The sequence below is a fragment of the Elephantulus edwardii genome, unplaced genomic scaffold (genome assembly GCF_000299155.1).
Source record: "Elephantulus edwardii isolate Elephantulus edwardi_28Jun2011 unplaced genomic scaffold, EleEdw1.0 scaffold00082, whole genome shotgun sequence".
NCBI lineage: Eukaryota > Metazoa > Chordata > Mammalia > Macroscelidea > Macroscelididae > Elephantulus > Elephantulus edwardii.
Window position 1 is genome coordinate 12911538 of NW_006399832.1, and position 18443 is coordinate 12929980.

The 18443-nt window shown below is 38.7% G+C and overlaps 1 protein-coding gene across 2 annotated transcripts in view; it reads right to left on the reverse strand.

Moving 5' to 3' along the window:
* EDIL3 (EGF-like repeats and discoidin I-like domains 3) overlaps nt 1-18443 on the reverse strand; it is a 595610-nt gene that overhangs the window by 37984 nt on the left and 539183 nt on the right. For both annotated transcript variants that reach the window (XM_006889875.1, XM_006889874.1), the window contains one exon: nt 3491-3646. In XM_006889875.1, coding sequence (XP_006889937.1) covers nt 3491-3646 — 156 coding nt within the window. The remainder of the gene's footprint in view (nt 1-3490; nt 3647-18443) is intronic.

The following is an 18443-nucleotide window of genomic DNA, read 5'->3' on the forward strand; positions in this document are numbered from 1 at the left end:
GGGATGGGTGTGTCAGAGGCGGTGCGGTTGGTGCAGGATAGAGCAGGGTTTAGGGCTGTTGTGCATAGGGTCGCTATAAGTCGGAAACGACTCGACGGCACATAACAACAACAACAATATGAATTGAGGCTCACTATCAAGAAGACAAAGATTCTCACCACTGGGCTAATTGGCAGCATCAGAATGAATGGTGAAGAGATTGAGATTTTTCACAGTTTTAGTTTCCTTGGCAGTCAACACTCTTGGCACCAGCATCCAGGAAATTAAAAAGACATATTGCGATGAGAAAGTCTGCTCTTATGGACCTCTCCAGAGTACTGAAGAGCAATGGTGTCACTCTGGGGACTAAGGTGTGCCTGATACAGGCCATGATCTTTGCAATCATTTGCTATGCGTCAGAGAGCTGAACAATGCCTAGGGAGGACAGAAAGAGAATTGATGCCTTTGAGTTGCAGTGTTGGAGAAGAGTATTGAATAAACCATGGACTACTAGGAAAACAGGTTCATTCTGGAGAGGATTAAACTAGGCTGCTCCTTGGAGGCAAGGATTCTGAAGCTTTGGCTGAAATACTTTGAACATGTTGCAAGGAAGGACAAGTCCTTGGAGAGGGATATCATGCTGGGAGAATGTAGGTACAGTGCAGGAAAGGAAGACCCTCTATGAGGTGGATTGATTTAGTGACTGGAGTAATGAGGGTAGGAGTGTTGGAGACTGTGACATTTGCACAGGATAGAGCAAGGTTCAGGTCTGTTGTACATAGAGTTGCTATGAGTCACAGGCTACTTGATGGCACACAACAACAACAACAACAACAACAACATTATATTAAAATCTGGTTTAAATTATAAAGTCCTAATTGTCAACAATCGAACATGCAATCAAGATGCATTGATAATAATGGGTGATTGGAATGCAAAAGTTGGGAACGGAGAAGAAGATTCAGTAGTTGGAAAACATGGGCTCGGTGACAGAAATGGAGCTGGAGAGAGAATGATTGAATTTTGTACAATCAATTACTTATTCATAGCAAATACTTTTTTAAGAGACATAAATTCTAGTTATATACATGGATTTCACCTGATGGCATGCATAGGACTCAGATTGATTACATCTGCGGAAAGAACCGCTGGAGAACCTCAATATCACCTGTGAAAACTAGGCCAGGAGTTGATTGTGGAACAGACCACCAACTACTTATAATGCAAGTTCAAGATGAAGTAGAGAAAAATTAAACCAAATCCACAGGAACAAAAATATGACTTTGAGTCTATCCCACTTGAATTTCAGAACCATCTCAGGAACAGGTTTGAGGCCTTGAACACTAATGAGCTAAGACCAGACAAGTTGTGGGAGGATATCAAGGGTATTATTCAGGAAGAGTGCAAACGGTCATTGCAAAGACAGAAGAGGAAGCGAAGACCAAAATGGGTGTCAGAGAGACTGAAAATGGCACTGGAGCGCAGAGAAGCCAAAGCACAAGGAAGAATTCAAGATACTAAAGAGTTGAATAGAAGATTTCAAAAAGGCAGCACAGGATGACAAAGTAAAATATTACAATTAAATGTGCAAGATTCGGAGTCAGAAAATCAAAAGGGCCGAACTCGCTCAGCATTTCTTAAGCTCAAGGAACTGAAGAACAAATTCAAACATCGAGTTGCCCTAATGAAGGATGCTTTCGGCAGAATATTAAATGATCCAGGAAGTATTAAAAGAAGGTGGAAAGAATATATTGAGTCACTCAATCGAAAGAAATTGGCAGACACAAAAGAATTTCATGAAACAACATATGAGCAAGAACCTATGGTGATGAAGGAAGAAGTTCAGTCTGGTTTTAAGGAAATGGCAAAAAATAAGGCCCCAGGAATAGATGGTATAACAATTGAGGTATTTCAGCTGATAGATGCTGCCCTGGACGTGCTCACCAATTTGTGCCAAGAAATCTGGAGAATAACCACTTGGCCAACTGACTGGAAGAGATCTATATTTGTTCCCATTCCAAAGAAGGGTGACCCAACAGAGTGTGGATACTGTAGCACAATCTCATTGATTTCACATGCAAGCAAGATTCTACTGCAGATTATTCAAAAACGACTGGAGCAGCACATCAGCAGAGAACTGCCGGAAGTCCAGGCTGGGTTTAGAAGGGGTCGTGGTACTAGGGATATTGTAGCCGATATTAGATGGCTCCTAGCTGAAAGCAGGGGATACCAGAGGAATGTATGTCTGTGTTTCATTGACTCTGCAAAGGCGTTTGACTGTGTGGATCATAACAAAATGTGGCTGACTCTGAGGAGAATGGGAATCCCAGAACACTTGATCATGCTAATGTGAAATTTATACTTGGACCAGGAGGCAGTTGTCAGAAAAGAGCAAGGGAACACCGCATGGTTCAAAATTGGGAATGGCGTACGCCAGGGATGCATCCTGTCTCCAAACCTTTTCAACATGTATGCAGAACAGATTATCCGGGAGGCCAGACTCTATGAGGAGAAATGTGGCATCGGGATTGGTGGAAGATCTATCAACAATCTGCGTTATGCAGATGACACAACCCTGCTTGCTGAAACTGAGGAGGACCTGAAGTGCTTGCTGCAGAGGGTCAAGGACTGCAGCCTCCAATATGGATTCAGGCTCAATGTCAAGAAGACAAAGATTCTCACCACTGGGCCAATTGGCAGCATCAGGATGGATGGTGAGGAGACTGAGATTGTTCACAGCTTTAGTTTGCTTGGCTCCACAGTCAACACTCTTGGCACCAATAGCCAGGAAATTAAAAGGCGTATTGACATGGGAATGTCTACTGTTAGGGACCTCTCCAAAGTCCTGAAAAGCAATGGTGTCTCTCTGGGACTAAGGTACATCTGATACAGGCCATGGTCTTTGCAATCACTTGTTATACATCAGAGAGTTGGACAATGACCAAGGAGGATAGAAGGAGAATTGATGCCTTTGAGCTGTGGTGCTGGAGAAGAGTATCGAGAGTACCATGGACTGCTAGGAAAACAAACAGATTCATCCTGGAAAGGTTTAAACTGTGTGGCTCCTTGGAGGCAAGGATTCTGAGGCTCTGCCTAACATACTTTGGACATGTAAGGAGAGACTGGTAGGTAAGGAGAGACTTGGTAGGGTGGAGGGACAGCACAGGAGGGGAAGGCCCTCTATGAGGTGGACTGATTCAGTGACTGGGGTAATCAGGATGGGAGTGTCGGAGACAGTGCGATTGGCACAGAACAGAGCAGAGTTTAGGGCTGTTATACATAGGGTTGCTATGAGTCGCAAGGGACTCGATGGTCCATAACAACATAACAACAATAACAAGGTTACAATATTACGTATTTGTCTGCCAACTTCTTTAATAAAGCTTTTTGTTTAATCTCTAGTTTATAATGTAATCATTATTTTCAGCACAATTGTATAAGCAGTTCGTTACACCACTTAGGTGCAAGTAATTCTTCATGCTGCCCTTCACACAATACTTGGATGACTTACCTTATCTTTCCTTTGCTTTTCATCCTGGTATACAGTCCAGTGCTCACCATCATTGCTGTAGGCTAGTTTGTAGGAACCAACAAATTGAACATGACCAAAATCTTTAGCTCCTTGTGTGATAATGCCTGTCACTTTGGTAGGAACAAGAAGATCCACCTAAAAGAAGAAAAAGCAGAATTTAAATACAGCAGTGGAGTTTATCATAACTTTGCAAGTCCTTTCAACACAGGCAATTAAGAAATGCACGTGCTGAAGAATCTGCTTCAGTGTTCATGTCTTGCAACTGATCATTGAACCTATCATTACTTATAATTTTTATTTTTTTCCCTTCTGAATCAGTATAGTCCAGTGCTTCTGGAACATTCATTCTGAACACTTTATGATTATGGTAACTTCAGTCCACCATTTCTTTTTTAAACAATACTGATTCATCTAGCTGTGTGGATTTTGTGTCATTGATGTAGTACAGAACTGGCAAGGCTGACCTTCTTGAAATTGGTCATTAACTCCCACAGCTTGTGCTTATAATTCAATTTACTGGCTTTACTGGTCAATTAAATAACACTCAGAGTAAAAATTGTTGTAGCTGTGCTCATGGGGTGTTCTTTCCTGTGGAATATGAACTTAAAGGGCACAATACCTACGGCAATTTATTAAGCATTAAATTCACCAAAAATTAATTGGAATGCAAAAGATATGGATGCTAATACAGATAACTTTCATCAAAGAAGAATTTATACTATCTAATAATACGGTATTTCTCCTCTATATTTTTTTACTTATGCACACATTTGCTCTTACATTTTCTAATGCTACTTAAAAAAGGAATCTGAGCAGCCTTGTTTTCCATGTGTGTTCTTTTTGTTTTATTTCTTTCCCTGATCTATAGCTTCCTCTTTCCTTCGACAATAGGCACCACTTCCACCTACTTCCTCTTACCAAAGTGTTTTTGTTTTACATCCTCTATCTTATCATTGTCAACTGTCATGATCACTTGTGCAACCTTGGTGGCTTTCAACTATTTTGTCCTCTTGTTTCCATTTCAGATCTTCCATCCTGTGTTATATAAAGTAGCCAGAAATAGACCATTATAGGTCACATACAGGCCACAAGTGAGAAGAGAGAGCTAGAAATAACATACAGAGTAGTAAAACCGTATTTAATGATATGGATGTCAAACAACAGAGATGTGGGGGAAATTCCTAATTTTTCATAACCTGAGAATAGGATTCCCTTTAAAAAGAAAAAAAATAACACGGCCTTTTTATTCCTTAGAACCTGCATTAAGGTAGAGAATCATTGCTAATGCTTTATTAACTGATTTCCAAAGATCTTGGTGTTTTCCAAACATTCACAGTATAGCGTAAGATACTTTGGTGTAAGTCCACCAGTATCATTGCAGGACAGAGATCACATGACACATCAAAAAGGGAATAGTTAATGCCTCACACTGTGCTGCGTGTTTTCCTAGATACACTCATTTGGTTTACCTTAAAATTAATATTACTTGAACTGAATTCTGACTCTGTTGGCTGACTTAAGTAGCCACCTAAGATTTAGTCTTTCTAGGAAAATTGCCCTGTGAGATAAAATATTACCTTGACTTTTTAGATGAGGGGACAGTTGCCTACAGAGGGGACATAATTTGGTGTGGAATCCAAAGGAAGAATAAAGCAATGGATGGAAGGCTGAATGGAAACATGAATGACAGAGAAATACTATAGTACATTGAGAGGACTGTAATCAATGTCATAAAACTAAAAAGGTAGGAAGGGTAGAACGAGATATGAATCTACCTTTTAAATTTTCATTCAAATTCAAAGAAAAAAGTTAAATAAAGAAACATAAAAGATACAGTTTCTAAGCAGAGGATCCTATTTCAACTATATGGCCATATTCAAAGACACATCACACAAACGGATTCTCAGAGTGAAAAAAAAAACCCAGGATTATACACTTATTCAGTAATTTCTTCTCATTCTCTGACACTATTAGTAATGGCTAAAGAATCCCCAAGTCTGTCCACCACACTCATCAAGCTGACAGCAACTCTAAGCACTAAAACCCCCTACAATCCTACATTTACAGCCCCAGGAGGGCCTTGTCCTTTATCATGAATTTCCTCTCTGTTCTTCAGCTGTCTAAGTTTAAAAATATGGATTGCTTTTCTTGTCCTAAATTCAAATTTAATTGTGTAGAGACACCTGGGCAAAGCTGCTATTCCTCAAAATGCCCATAGTGTTACTGACACTCAATAAATGAAGGGGGGGAAAATTGAACTCTGAGTCACTGTGGTACCGACATAGGCTATAAACTCACAGGGACTCAAACTTTGTCACCAGGGATATGAATATCTCGAGGGCTGGATTTTCTTAGGCCCTAAACGTCTCAAAGTCCTTTGCTAAAATGAAACAGGGAAGACTCTTCCAACATCTATTTTTCTTTGATATTTTGTAAAAGTCAGTGGAATTTCCGCTGAGTGGAGATGTTTGCTCCATAAGCTGTGTCTTGGCTGTTACCAAAGATGTGTTTTTCTTCCACTCTAACTGCTCCTCTTCTCCAACATTATTTTGATCCAGAAATTTTTCCCTTTCATTTTTTGTTCCAGTAAAGTCAGCATCTCTACTTAAATAGTCAGCAATCTGTTTCTAGCTGGAACTTGTCCTAAAATTTACTACATTAAACTTAGAACACCAGGCATGATAAACCTTGTTTCAGTACAAAAATAATCAGCAACTCACAATTCACATGAGGTCACTGAAACAAAGCATAGATAGAATTCACCCTGAGACACACTTAGGGGCCTTCAAAATCAGTGTCCAGCACACAGGATCACCCCAAGAAAGCTCTAGTTTGAGAAACTAATGTTCGTCCCTGGGGTAAGACCATACTGTCCCCCTGTAGTCAGTCATACTGGACTAAATATCTTTGGATATTTGTAGACCTTCACCTCATAAGGTTTGACTCAGCTGCTGTTACTGTTACAGGCCATCGCACTGACAATCACTCATTGCAGTTCTGTGAACAGAAGATCTGAACTTAGCCCTATTTTGTACCATCTTCACAACCTCTGACATACTTCAGCCCATAGTAATAGTAACTACATCAATCCATCTTGCTTAAGGTCTTCCTCATTTTGCTGACCCATCATTTTTCCCATCAAGATGTGCCTGACCCCTTTTGACAACATTCCCAAATTATTTGAAGTGAAGTTTCACCAACAAGGAGCATCTTCATGGTACTTCTTTTAAGAAAGATTTGTCTGTTCTTTCAGCAGTACATGAAGTATTCAGTATTCTTTCCAACACCACAATTGAATGACATTGCTTTTAATTCATTCTTCTTTTTTTTTAAATCCAGTCCTTCTTATTCATTATCTAATTCAGATGCATATGAATGAAGTACTGGAATATGCCATAGCTTGGACAAGGCACAACTTAGTGTTTAAACAGACATTACTGCTCCTTAGTACTGTGGAGAAGCCACTGTCAGCAGATTGCCTAAAATAAGACATTATTTTAGAGCAGTGAACTGAAGATGGGAAGACATTTGACTTAAAGTAATGCCCTGTATGTGTGGATATTTGTTAAAAGAACCTAACATGTAACATGCCCTTAATAAAGATTGTTGTCCTAAGTATGTTCAGTGGTCAACAATCCAAACATGGCTAAGTATGGCATTATAGGCCATAGCATGGAAGTGCTAGTTGTCTTTTCATTGTTTTTATATGTGAGTATCTTTTCAAACTATATACAGAACAGATCATTTGAGAGGCTGGTCTATATGGGGAGAAATATGGCATCAGAATTGAAGTAAGACTCATCAACAACCTGCATTATGCAGATCATGCAACCTTGCTTGCTTAAACTAAGGAAGAACTGAAGTGCTTGTTGCAAAATGTCAAGGACTGCAGTCATTAGTATGGATTGAAACTCAACATCAAAAAGACAAAATACTCTCACCACTCAGCCAATTGGCAGAATCATGATAGATGGAAAAGGGATTGAGATTGTTAACAATTTCTGCTTGCTTGGTTCCACAATCAACACGCGTGGCACCAACAACCAGGAAATCAAAAGACTTAGCACTGCATTAGTGAAATCTGCAATCAGAGATTTCTCTAGAGTGCAAAAAAGAGCAACAGTGTCACCCTAGAGACAAAGGTGCACCTTATCTAGACCATGGGCTTTGCAAATACTGAATATGCATTAGAATGCTGAAAAATTACTAAGGGTGACAGAAGAACTGATACCTTTGAGTTGTGATGCTAGTGAAGAGTATTGAACAAACCATGGACTGCAAAGATAACAAAAATGTTTGTCTTGGAGAGGGTTAAACCAAGTTTCTTCTTGGAGGAAAGGAATTTGAAGCTCTATCTGACATACTTTGAGCATGTTGCCAAGAGGGACCAATTCTTGGAGAAGAACATCATGCTTGAAAGGATAGAGGGCAACACAACAGGGAAATATGGTGGAGGAGATGGATTTATCTAGTAACTGGAGTAACAGGGCTAGGTGTGTCAGAGACAGTTAGATTGGCTCAGGATAGGGCAAGCTTCAGAACTATTATGCTTAGGGTCTCTATGAGTCACTAATGACACAAAGGCATCTAAAAGGAATTGATCCTGTATCTTATCACTGGGCCAATTGGTAGCACCACAATAGATAGGTATGAGTTGAGGTTATTAACAGGTATAATTTTTTTCAGCTCCACAATCAACACTTTTGGTACGAACAGTCAGAAAATTAAAAAAATACATATTTGTGTTGGGTAAATCTGCTGTCAGGAACATCTCCAGAGTACTGAGAAGCAAAGATGTAAGTTTAGAGACTAAGGTCTACCTGATCCAGACCGTGGCCTTCACAATTATTTGCTATGCATCAGAGAGCTGGAAAATGACTAAGAATTATATAGGAAGAATTGATCCTTTTGAGTTGTGGTGCTAGAGAAAAGTCTTGAATATATCATCGACTGTGAGGGAAACAAATAGGTCTGTCTTGGAGAGAGTGAAATCAAGCTTCTCCTTGGAGGCTAGGATTTTGAAGCTCTATGTCATATACTTTGGGCATGCTTGGAAGGGTGGAGGGTCAGAGCAGGAGAGGAAGACAACAGATGACATGGATTAATACAGTAACTAGGGTAATAGGGGCAGGTGTGTCACGATACACCAGGCTTCAGAGCTGCTGTACATAGGGTCGTTATGAATCACAGGCAACTCAACTGCACATAACAACAACAACAACAACAACAGCATATGAGTTAAAGTTAGCAAAGGGAATTCTAGTGGCCCAGTAGTAAGAAACTGTGCTGCAATTGCAAAGGCACATGGTTCGAATTCACTAGCTGCTCTGCAGAAGCAGGATGAACAATGTCCTTCTGTGTGATTTACTGTCTCTTAAAGCCCGCTGCAGGGTCAGTTATGGGTCAGTTCTGACTCTGTGGTACACAACAACAACATTGGAAAATGGAATACAGTGCCATAGTGGTAACCAATTTCTATTGGAGGAGCCAGAGTTCTGTTTTGACTTTCAGGAACATGATTGTGGGAAGAAGTCATCTCCAGTGCAGTGAATTTCCTTGGATCCTCAAATGGTTCTGCCATTCCTAACCATATCTCTTTGGGTAAGCTGCTCTACTTCATTTCCTTATCTGAGAAGTAAGGAAAATACCCAACCCCTCTCTTAGGATTTTATGAGGATTAAGTGACTTAATGAAGCATCTTGATGATGCAGTGGTTAAACTTTCAGCTGTTAACAAAACGATGGCTGTTTGAATCCACCTCCTTTATGGGGTAATTGTGTGTCAGCATCTTCTATAAAGATTACAACTTTGGAAATGCTATAAAACAGTTCTGTTCTGCCCTTTAAGGTTGATATATGTCAGGACAGATTGAAATCAATGAGTAGATAAGTTATTTCTTGGGTCTACCAGCAGCTCTGCAGAAGTAAAATGGACAATTTCCTCCCCTGTGAATTATATCTTTGGAAACTCAGTGGAAGGTCAGCCACGAGTTGATTCCAAATCAATAGCAATGAGAGAAGGATATATAAATACACAGGATATATGTTGCAGTTATTCTATTCTTTCAGGTCAGAATCTAAAGGATCTCTATGAGAGGAGCCTGTCCCATTGTTCTCCATGGACCACCTGTTGGATTAAAATTACATGCATTTTTGTCCTTTGAGTTGGCAGCCAACCCTTTATCCTATGCCACCAAAGCTTGAGAATAATAAACCAAAGTAAATAAATATAAGAAAAATAAACTTAGTTTCAGAGTACATTATTAGAAGAATAAAGTAAGTCCAGACCAAATCCAAACCCACTGGAATTGAGTTGTTGTTGTTGTATGCCACTCAGAACCAACGCACAGCTGACAGTCCAGCAGGTTTTCAGAGGCAGTAAATTACATGCGATATTGCCCGTAATTCTCCCACAGAGCATCTGGTAGATTCAAACCTCTTGTCTTTGAGAACACAGGTCAATTTCTTACAACCAGGCCATCAGAGTTTCCTACTATTGAGTAGACCTGCCTTATACGATTTCTAAGGTTGTAGTCAAGCTGTCGTATCTTTCTCCTATAAAATAGCTGGTGGTATGAACCTCTGATTTTTCAGTTAGCAGTTAAGATCATTTCATCACTGGGGCATTTATTTCAATTTCTCCCTCCTATCCATAAAAATAAAATAACAGTCTTTGCGTATCTTTTGAGAAGGTGACCAAAATATACTCTTTCTACAGATTCAGAAGTTGTGCCTAGAATAAGTGGGCTAGCCATTCCTTTGTTCCTACTGAAGCACAAATTAAGACAGAAATAGAGTTTACAAATTGTTGTAGACCCAGTTTCTGGATCATTGTACATTTTGGTTACATTCACAGGACATAAACAAAATTTTTTCTTTTCATCTTTCTAGATAGTAGAATAAATTTGCAATTAATGGGGGGAAAAATAGAAAATGACAGACATTCCTTCTTATGGGTTAAATGGCTGAATAAAAAGAAACTCATAAATTTTTATTACTTAAACATAGGGAAGTAACTGTAAAAAGAATCGAAAAATAAAACAATAATTAAAGTATTACTGACTGATTTATTTCATTAAATTATAAGAATGAAAATGGGAACAATCTATATATAATAAGTTACAAATATGACATTAGAAATACAGAATTTTTAATTTTTAATTTTAATTAACAACTTTAATGTTTTAGAAATAGATACATAAATTTAAAGATAATATCTATCCTAGAAATGATGGATTTGAATTGTTTATTGGAGGCAAGGATGTTGAAGCTCTGTCTCATATTGGGAATACTGTCAGGGGTTATAAGTCCTTGGAGTAGCAAGTATCTTGCTTGAAAAGGTGGAAGGTCAGTGCAGGAGAGGAAAGCTCTAGATTACAAGAATCTCTCCAGAGTGCTAAAGAGCAATAATATTAGAATAGAGAATAAGGTGCACCTGATCAGATCTGGACAATGAATGAGTATGACAGAAGAACCAAGCCTGGAGTTGTGGTTATAAGATTATTAAACATACCATGGAATGTCAAGATAACAAACAGGTCTCTTGGAAAAGGTGAAATCAGTTTGTTCCTTGGGGGCAAGGATTTTGAAGCTCTTTCTCACATACTTTTAGTATGTTGTTAGGAGAGACCAATTCTTGGGGAATGACATCATGGTTAGAAGGGTAGAATGTCAGTGCAAAATAGAAAGACTTTGGATGGGATGGATTGACACAGTAACCGTGGCAATGAGGTCAGGTGTGTTAGGGACAGTGAGATTGGCTCAGGATAGGGTAAGGTTCAGAGCTATTGTTCATAGAATCGCTTTGAGTTGTATGACACTTAACAACAACAACAAAAACTCTGTGTAACTTATAAAAGCAACACAGAAAAATGAAGAGTATTTATTTGAGAAAGGTTAAGGTAAGCTCCAATACAACATGTGCATAAGATTCTGAAAGACGGCTACCTAGAAGAAGCTAGGGCACTGTGGGAAAGTAATTTGATTTTCATGTGGACTTTCTTAGAGGCAAGAGAAAATGAATACATATATGTAGATGCTCAAGAAAATGGAATAAAAAGACCCAAAGAGATTTACCCCAAAAATGTGCCATTTGGTTACATCAACAATGCCGTAGTGTTTGCCTATATATTATATTAGCAATTTTTACTGTATTTTTTAATGTTCAGGTAGTTTGTAAATGAACATATAAAATTATTTAATTTAAAAAATAAATCTATAGGCAAAATACATAGATAACATTTTTATTTCAATATAAAATTGCAAATTTCACCATTATATGAAATAACTGAATATAATACTATTAACCTATGAGGTAAATTTCTAATAATGATTGCTTCTAAATGATATTATTCATGAATGGATATTTGTTAAAATAGTAGAACATGCTTTAAGGGGAGTTAATATGACTAACTGAATATAGAAGATTACTTAACCACTGTATTTGATTTGATCTAGCGGTACTCTGAATTTCATTTCAGAATCTTTAATATATTTTGGAGGCCTGGTAATACAGGAATTCTGGCATTAATAATTACATTATTACCTTTACTGAAGCCATATTTAATGTCCAATAATTAATAGAACAATTGCTTTTTCCATACTGAACCTTAAACATTTAAACATAAAATAACCTTTCAGCAGGAAGTAGCTAAGAGAATACACCATCCCCTTTTCCTTATGACTCAGGGTGAAGTCTCTCTCAGGGAGGAGTGATAGGGAATGGCAAAGGACACACTGACAAAGAAGATTAATCAGAACTGGCTTTGACAAGCACTGTGGCATTTGGACAAGAACAAACTGGGAGGAGGGTAGAGAGAATAGTGCAACAATGAATGAATGGAAACCCAAAATCTCTGTAAATGTTTATGAAAATTAATAAAATACAATTATAGAAAAAAAATAAAATACTTTAAATGTTAAAAAAATAAACATAAAATAACCTTTCAAATGATAGGACTGCAGTGCTCTTAATGTTTTATGAAGTGCTTTTCACATGCAAAACCACCTAGAGCACATGTATAGGACCTTAAAAACAAGCTTTCTTAGAACACTTTGGATATTGTCAAGATTACAAATATACAGGCATTTTTTTGAGCTGGATTAAAAATTGAGAGAATTCTCTTAACAATACTTGAAATGACATTATGAATAATGCCATAGGTCAATTTGAATGTCATGTCATGATTATTGTTACTTTATGGTTATTATTTTTTGAACGAGCAAAATTTAGTCCTTCACAGTTTAGGAGTTGTTGTTGTTGTTGTTATGTGCTGTCGAGTTGCCTGCGGAGGCTAAAGTTTAAATTTCGGGCCACAACTCTCGGGGAAGGTTTTCTCCCTTTGTAGGTTCTAAGGGAAAAGCTTGCCCCCTTTCAGCAACTATGGGCTTGACCTCCCAGGAGGAGTCTCTTGGCCTTCCTCATTGCTGAGAAAGTTTCAGGGCAAACTCTTGTGTTTCTTTTATTATAAACTTTTGATTAGTTTTGTAAAATCAACAACATACATCATGTTTCACTAACATATACTGTACTGAAGAGCAGTGGTGTCACTCTGGAGACTAAGGTGCGTCTGATACAGGCCATGGTCTTCGCAATCACTTGTTATGCATCAGAGAGTTGGACAATGACCAGGGAGGATAGAAGGAAAATTGATGCCTTTGAGCTGTGGTGCTGGAGAAGAGTATTGAGAATACCATGGACTGCTAGGAAAACAATCAGATTTGTCCTGGAAAGGGTTAAACCAGGTGGCTCCTTGGAGGCAAAGATTCTGAGGCTCTGTCTAACATACTTTGGACATGTTGTGAGGAGGGACCAGTCCCTGGAGAGGGATATCATGCTTGGGAGGGTGGAGGGACAGCGCAGGAGAGGAAGGCCCTCTATGAGGTGGATTGATTCAGTGACTGGGATAATTGGGATGGGAGTGTCAGAGACAGTACGATTGGCACAGGACAGAGCGGAGTTTAGGGCTCTTGTACATAGGGTCGCTATGAGTCGCAAGCGACTCAATGGCACATAACAACAAACAACAACATATTGTGCTTTATACAATCATTCATATACACTGAGTTTTATACAATCACTTACTATTGTTCGATGTCTTTTAATACCCTGTTTCATTAAGTCCCCACTGCACCTTGCCCATTGCTTCAATGTTGTCCCCCATCCATCCACTAATTTCTGCTGTTTTTTCCTCCTTCCCTCTCTGATTATGAATTTCAAACTGTTACACTGTGCAGGTTAACATAGGTTGAGATGAATGGCATTTAATATTTTTATATTCGCATTTTGAATATTTCTCTCAATATAAAAGTACTTAGTAGGAGCTCTGGTGGCACAGACTGTAGGGAGTTGGGCTGCTAACTAAAAAAGTCATGCCTCTCTCAAAGTTCAAATCCACAAGCAACTTTGCAAGAGAAAGATAAGCAATCTCCTATGCTGATATTTACAGCCTCAGAAACACATGAGAGTGTCAGCTATGAGTTTGTTCCTATTCAATGATGAGAGTTTTTATATAGTACATAGAACCTTTTAGAAAATAGATTCAAAATAAAATAGTTTTGTTTAAAATACTGAGAGATTAGAGAAAGGATGGTGAGACTTTAACGAATAAGATATAATTGATGCTCTGCCCCATCACACTGATTTTTCAGATAATACTATGTTCTCGATGTTGTTGTTATTGTTATGTGCCGTTGAGTTGTTTGCGACTCATAGCGACCTTATGTACAACAACCCTAAAATCTCCTCTATCCTGTGCCAATCGCACTGCCTCTGACACACCCATCCCGATTACTCCAGTCACTGAATCAATCCATCTCATAGAGGGTCTTCCCCTCTTGCACAGTCCCACCACCCTCCCAAGCATAATGTCCCTCTCCAAGGTTCTGTCCCTCCTTGCAACATGTCCAAAGTATGTCAGATGAAGCCCCAGAATCCTTGCCTCCAAGGAGTTGTTTGGTTTAATCCTCTCTAGGATGAATCTGTTTATTTTCTTGGCAGTCCAGGATATATTCAATACTCTTCTCCAGCACCACAGCTTAAAGGCATCAACTCCCCTTCTGTCCTCCCTAGTCATCATCCAACTCTCTGATGCATAACAAGTGATTTCAAAGACCATGGCCTGTATCAGGCGCACCTTAGTCTCCAGAGAGACACCATTGCTCTTGAGTACTTTAGAGAGGTCCCTAACAGCAGACTTTCCCATTGCAGTATGTTTTTTGATTTCCTGACTGCTCATGCCAAGAATGTTGACTGTGGAGCCGAGCAATCTGAAGCTGTGAACAATCTCAATCTCTTCGCCATCCATCCTGACGCCACCAATTGGTCCAGTCCATACTGACGGCTGCAGTCCTTGACCCTCTGCAGCAAGTGCATGAGGTCCTCCTCAGTTTCAGCTAGCAGGGTTGTGTCATCTGCATAATGCAGATTGTTGATAGATCTTCCACCAATCCTGATGCCACAATTCTCCTCATAGAGCCCAGCCTCCTGGATAATCTGCTCTGCACACAGGTTGAAAAGGTACGGACACAGGACACATCCCTGGCGTACACCCTTCCCAATTTTGAACCATGCAGTGTTACCCTGCTCAGTTGCCAGATAATGGTTTATACAATTCATCACATTTGCAAACTAAGTAGCTAATTTGTTTAATATGTTACAAACAATATCATTGCTGTAAAAATATTTAAGAAGGGAGCTCTAGTGGCCTAGTGGCAAGAAGCTGCACTACAATCCCAAAGGGACGCAGTTCAAATCCACCAGATGCTCTGCTGGAGAAGGAGGGACAATCTCCTCCTGTACCAGTCAGATCTAATTTGATGATACACACATAAAAAACAATAAAATTTTTCAAAAAATGAAAAAAACCTTTCTAAGGCTAAATGGTAATTTTAAGAATTTATCAAATTAATTCATTTACTTAGACCCTTACCTTCACCTCTTAAATTATCTATTAACATTTACACTTATATAAAAACCATTCTGTTTCAGTTTGGTTACATATCTGGTTCCACAGATTACCGCATAGAACTGAAAGACACTAAAAAATATGAGAAAAGCTGCAAACATCCACTTAAAATTATAATGTGAAACATAGTATAATTGTTGTTGTTGTTATGTGCTGTCCAGTTGCCTATGACCATAGTGATCCTATATACAGCAGTCTGAACCCTGCCCTGTCCTGAGCCAGTCTTACTAATTCTGACACTCCAACCCCCATTGCCCCAGTTACTGTATCAATTCAGCTCATCTGAGGTCTTCCTCTCCTGCGCTGTCCCTCCACCTTTCCAAGCATGATGTCCTTCTCCAAGGACTGGTCCTTCTAGGCCACATTTTAAAGTATATGAGATGGAGCTTCAAAATCTTAGCCTCTAAGGAGAAACTTGGCCTTACTCTCTCCAAAACAAACCTATTTGTTTTCTTCACAGTCCACTGTATGTTCAAGACTTGTTTCCAGCACCACAACTCAAAGGCATCAATTCTTTGTCGTCCTTAGTTATTGCTCAGCTTTCTGAAGCATAACAAGTAATTGTGAAAACCATGGCCTGGTTTAGGTGCACCTTAGTCTCTAGTCTGACACCGTTGCTTTTAACCACTCTGGAGAGGTGCCTGACAGCAGATTTTCCCAGTGCAATTTGTCTTTTGATTCTTGATGTTGAGCTTCAATCGATATTGAAGACTATAGTCCTTGAACTTCTGCAGCAAGCTCTTCAGATCCTCTTCAGTTTCAGCAAGCAAGGTTGTGTCATCTATATAACATATGTGGTTGATGAATCTCCCTTCAATCCTAGTATCACTTTCCTCCTCATAAAGAATGAAATGAATGCATAGACTGACATACTAGGTATTAGTGAGCTGAGATGAACTGGCAATGGCCACTTTGAATCAGACAGTCATTTGATTTACTATTAGATACAAATTAAATGAAAAGTTGAGGAAGGATGTTGTTGCATTCATAGTTTATAAGATCATTTCAAGATCTATCCTAAAGTGTAACGTTGTGAGCCACAAGATACTAAACATATGAATACAAGGAAGATCTGTTAATACTAGTTACTCAAATATACCCACCACAGCTAAAGCCAAAAATGAGAAAATGGGAGGATTGTAACCAGCTTCTGTGGTCTAAAATTGATGAAGCATATATTCAACATGTGTGAATAATAATTGCTGACTGGAATGCAAAAGTTGAAAATGAAGAAAGAGTGGTAGTTAGAAAATACGGACTGGAGAATGAATGGCTGCGATTTTTATGTTTAACGACTTACTTTTTGCAAATACTGATTTTAAGAAACACACATGGCCACTATAAACGTGGAACTCATTTAATGGACTGCACGGCAATTAGACTGACTATATTTGTGGAAAGAATTGTTGGAGAAGCTCAAACTCAACAGTGAAATCCAGGGCTGGATGTACTACTCAATCTATGCCAGGAGAGTTAGACGATCTTGCCAACTGACTGGAAGAGATTCATATTTGTTTCTATTCTCAAGAAAGGTGATATAAGATAATGTGGAAATTATTGAACAATATTTTATATCACATCTACACAAAATATTGCTGAAGACCATGGGGAAAAAATCCCCCAACAAACAAAAACAACAAATAGATAGCACCTTGTAGAGAAAAACCAGATATTCAAGCTGGGTTTAGAAGATGCCATGGAACCAGTGAAATCATTGATGATGTTAGATGGACTTTGGCTGAAATGTGAAAATGTATGAGTCTTATTTACTATGCAAAGGCATTTGATTGCGTGAATTATGGAAAATTATTGTTATTACTGACAAGAATGGGAATTCTAGAACATTCAATTATGTTAATATAAACACATACTTAGACCAGGAAGTTGTTTTCTCAGCAGAACAAAGGAATACTGCATGGTTTAAAATTAGGAAATGTGTGTACCAGAGCTGTATACTTTTCTGCATACTTATTCAGTATGTATGCTGAACAAATCATTTGAAAAGTTGTACTTTATGAGGGAAAATGTGGCATCAGTCTATCAGGAAGCTTCCTCAGGCAGCCTCATGTTATGCAGATGGAACAACCTTGCTTGGTTAAAGAGAGGAGGACTTGAAAAGCTTGCTTACCAAGATCAAACACTATTTAGCTTTAAGTGTGTATTATATCTGGGCATCAAAAAGACCAAAATCTTAATGCTATATAAAGGAAATACTGAAATTGTCAACTATTTGATCTTAACGTAAATCCACAATCAACAAACATCCTTGACACCAGCAGTTAAAAAAATTAATACCTTTATTGCATAGGAAAAGTCTGGACTTTACAAAGTGTTGAGGAGCAATGATGCCTATTTGAAGACCAACACGAATTTGATCCTTCTGAGAGATGGACCATGAATAAGATGACAGAAGAAAAATCAATGTTTTTGAGTTGTAGTGTTTGAGAAGAGTACTGAACACCCCACGGATTGCTGAAAGGACAAATAGGACTTGAAGAAGGTGAAATTGTAAGAGACAACAAAGAACATGTGAGTGGGGACAAGAATGTCACTTTGTTGTTTTTTTTTTAATTAAATTGTATTAGTTTTAATGAATATTTACAGGGATTTTGGGTTGTCATTCCTTCATTACTGCACCATTCTCTCTACCCTCCTCCCCAGTTTGTTCTTCTTCCCCACCATCCAAAAGTCTGTTTTAATTGTCCAATTGCCACAGTGCTTGTCAAAATCAGTTCTGATTAATCTCCTTTGTCGGTGTGTCCTTTGCCATTCCCTATCACTACTCCTTGAGAGAGACTTCACCCTGATTCATAAGGAAAAGGGATGGCGTATTCTCTTAGCTACTTCCTGCTGAAAAGGGACACTGTGGGCTTCAGGGTGAAGATCTTCTCTCACTACTCTAAAGGGCCCCTTTGGCAGTAGGAAACACATAGACTATTATGGAGATTGATTTTGGAATTTAGATGC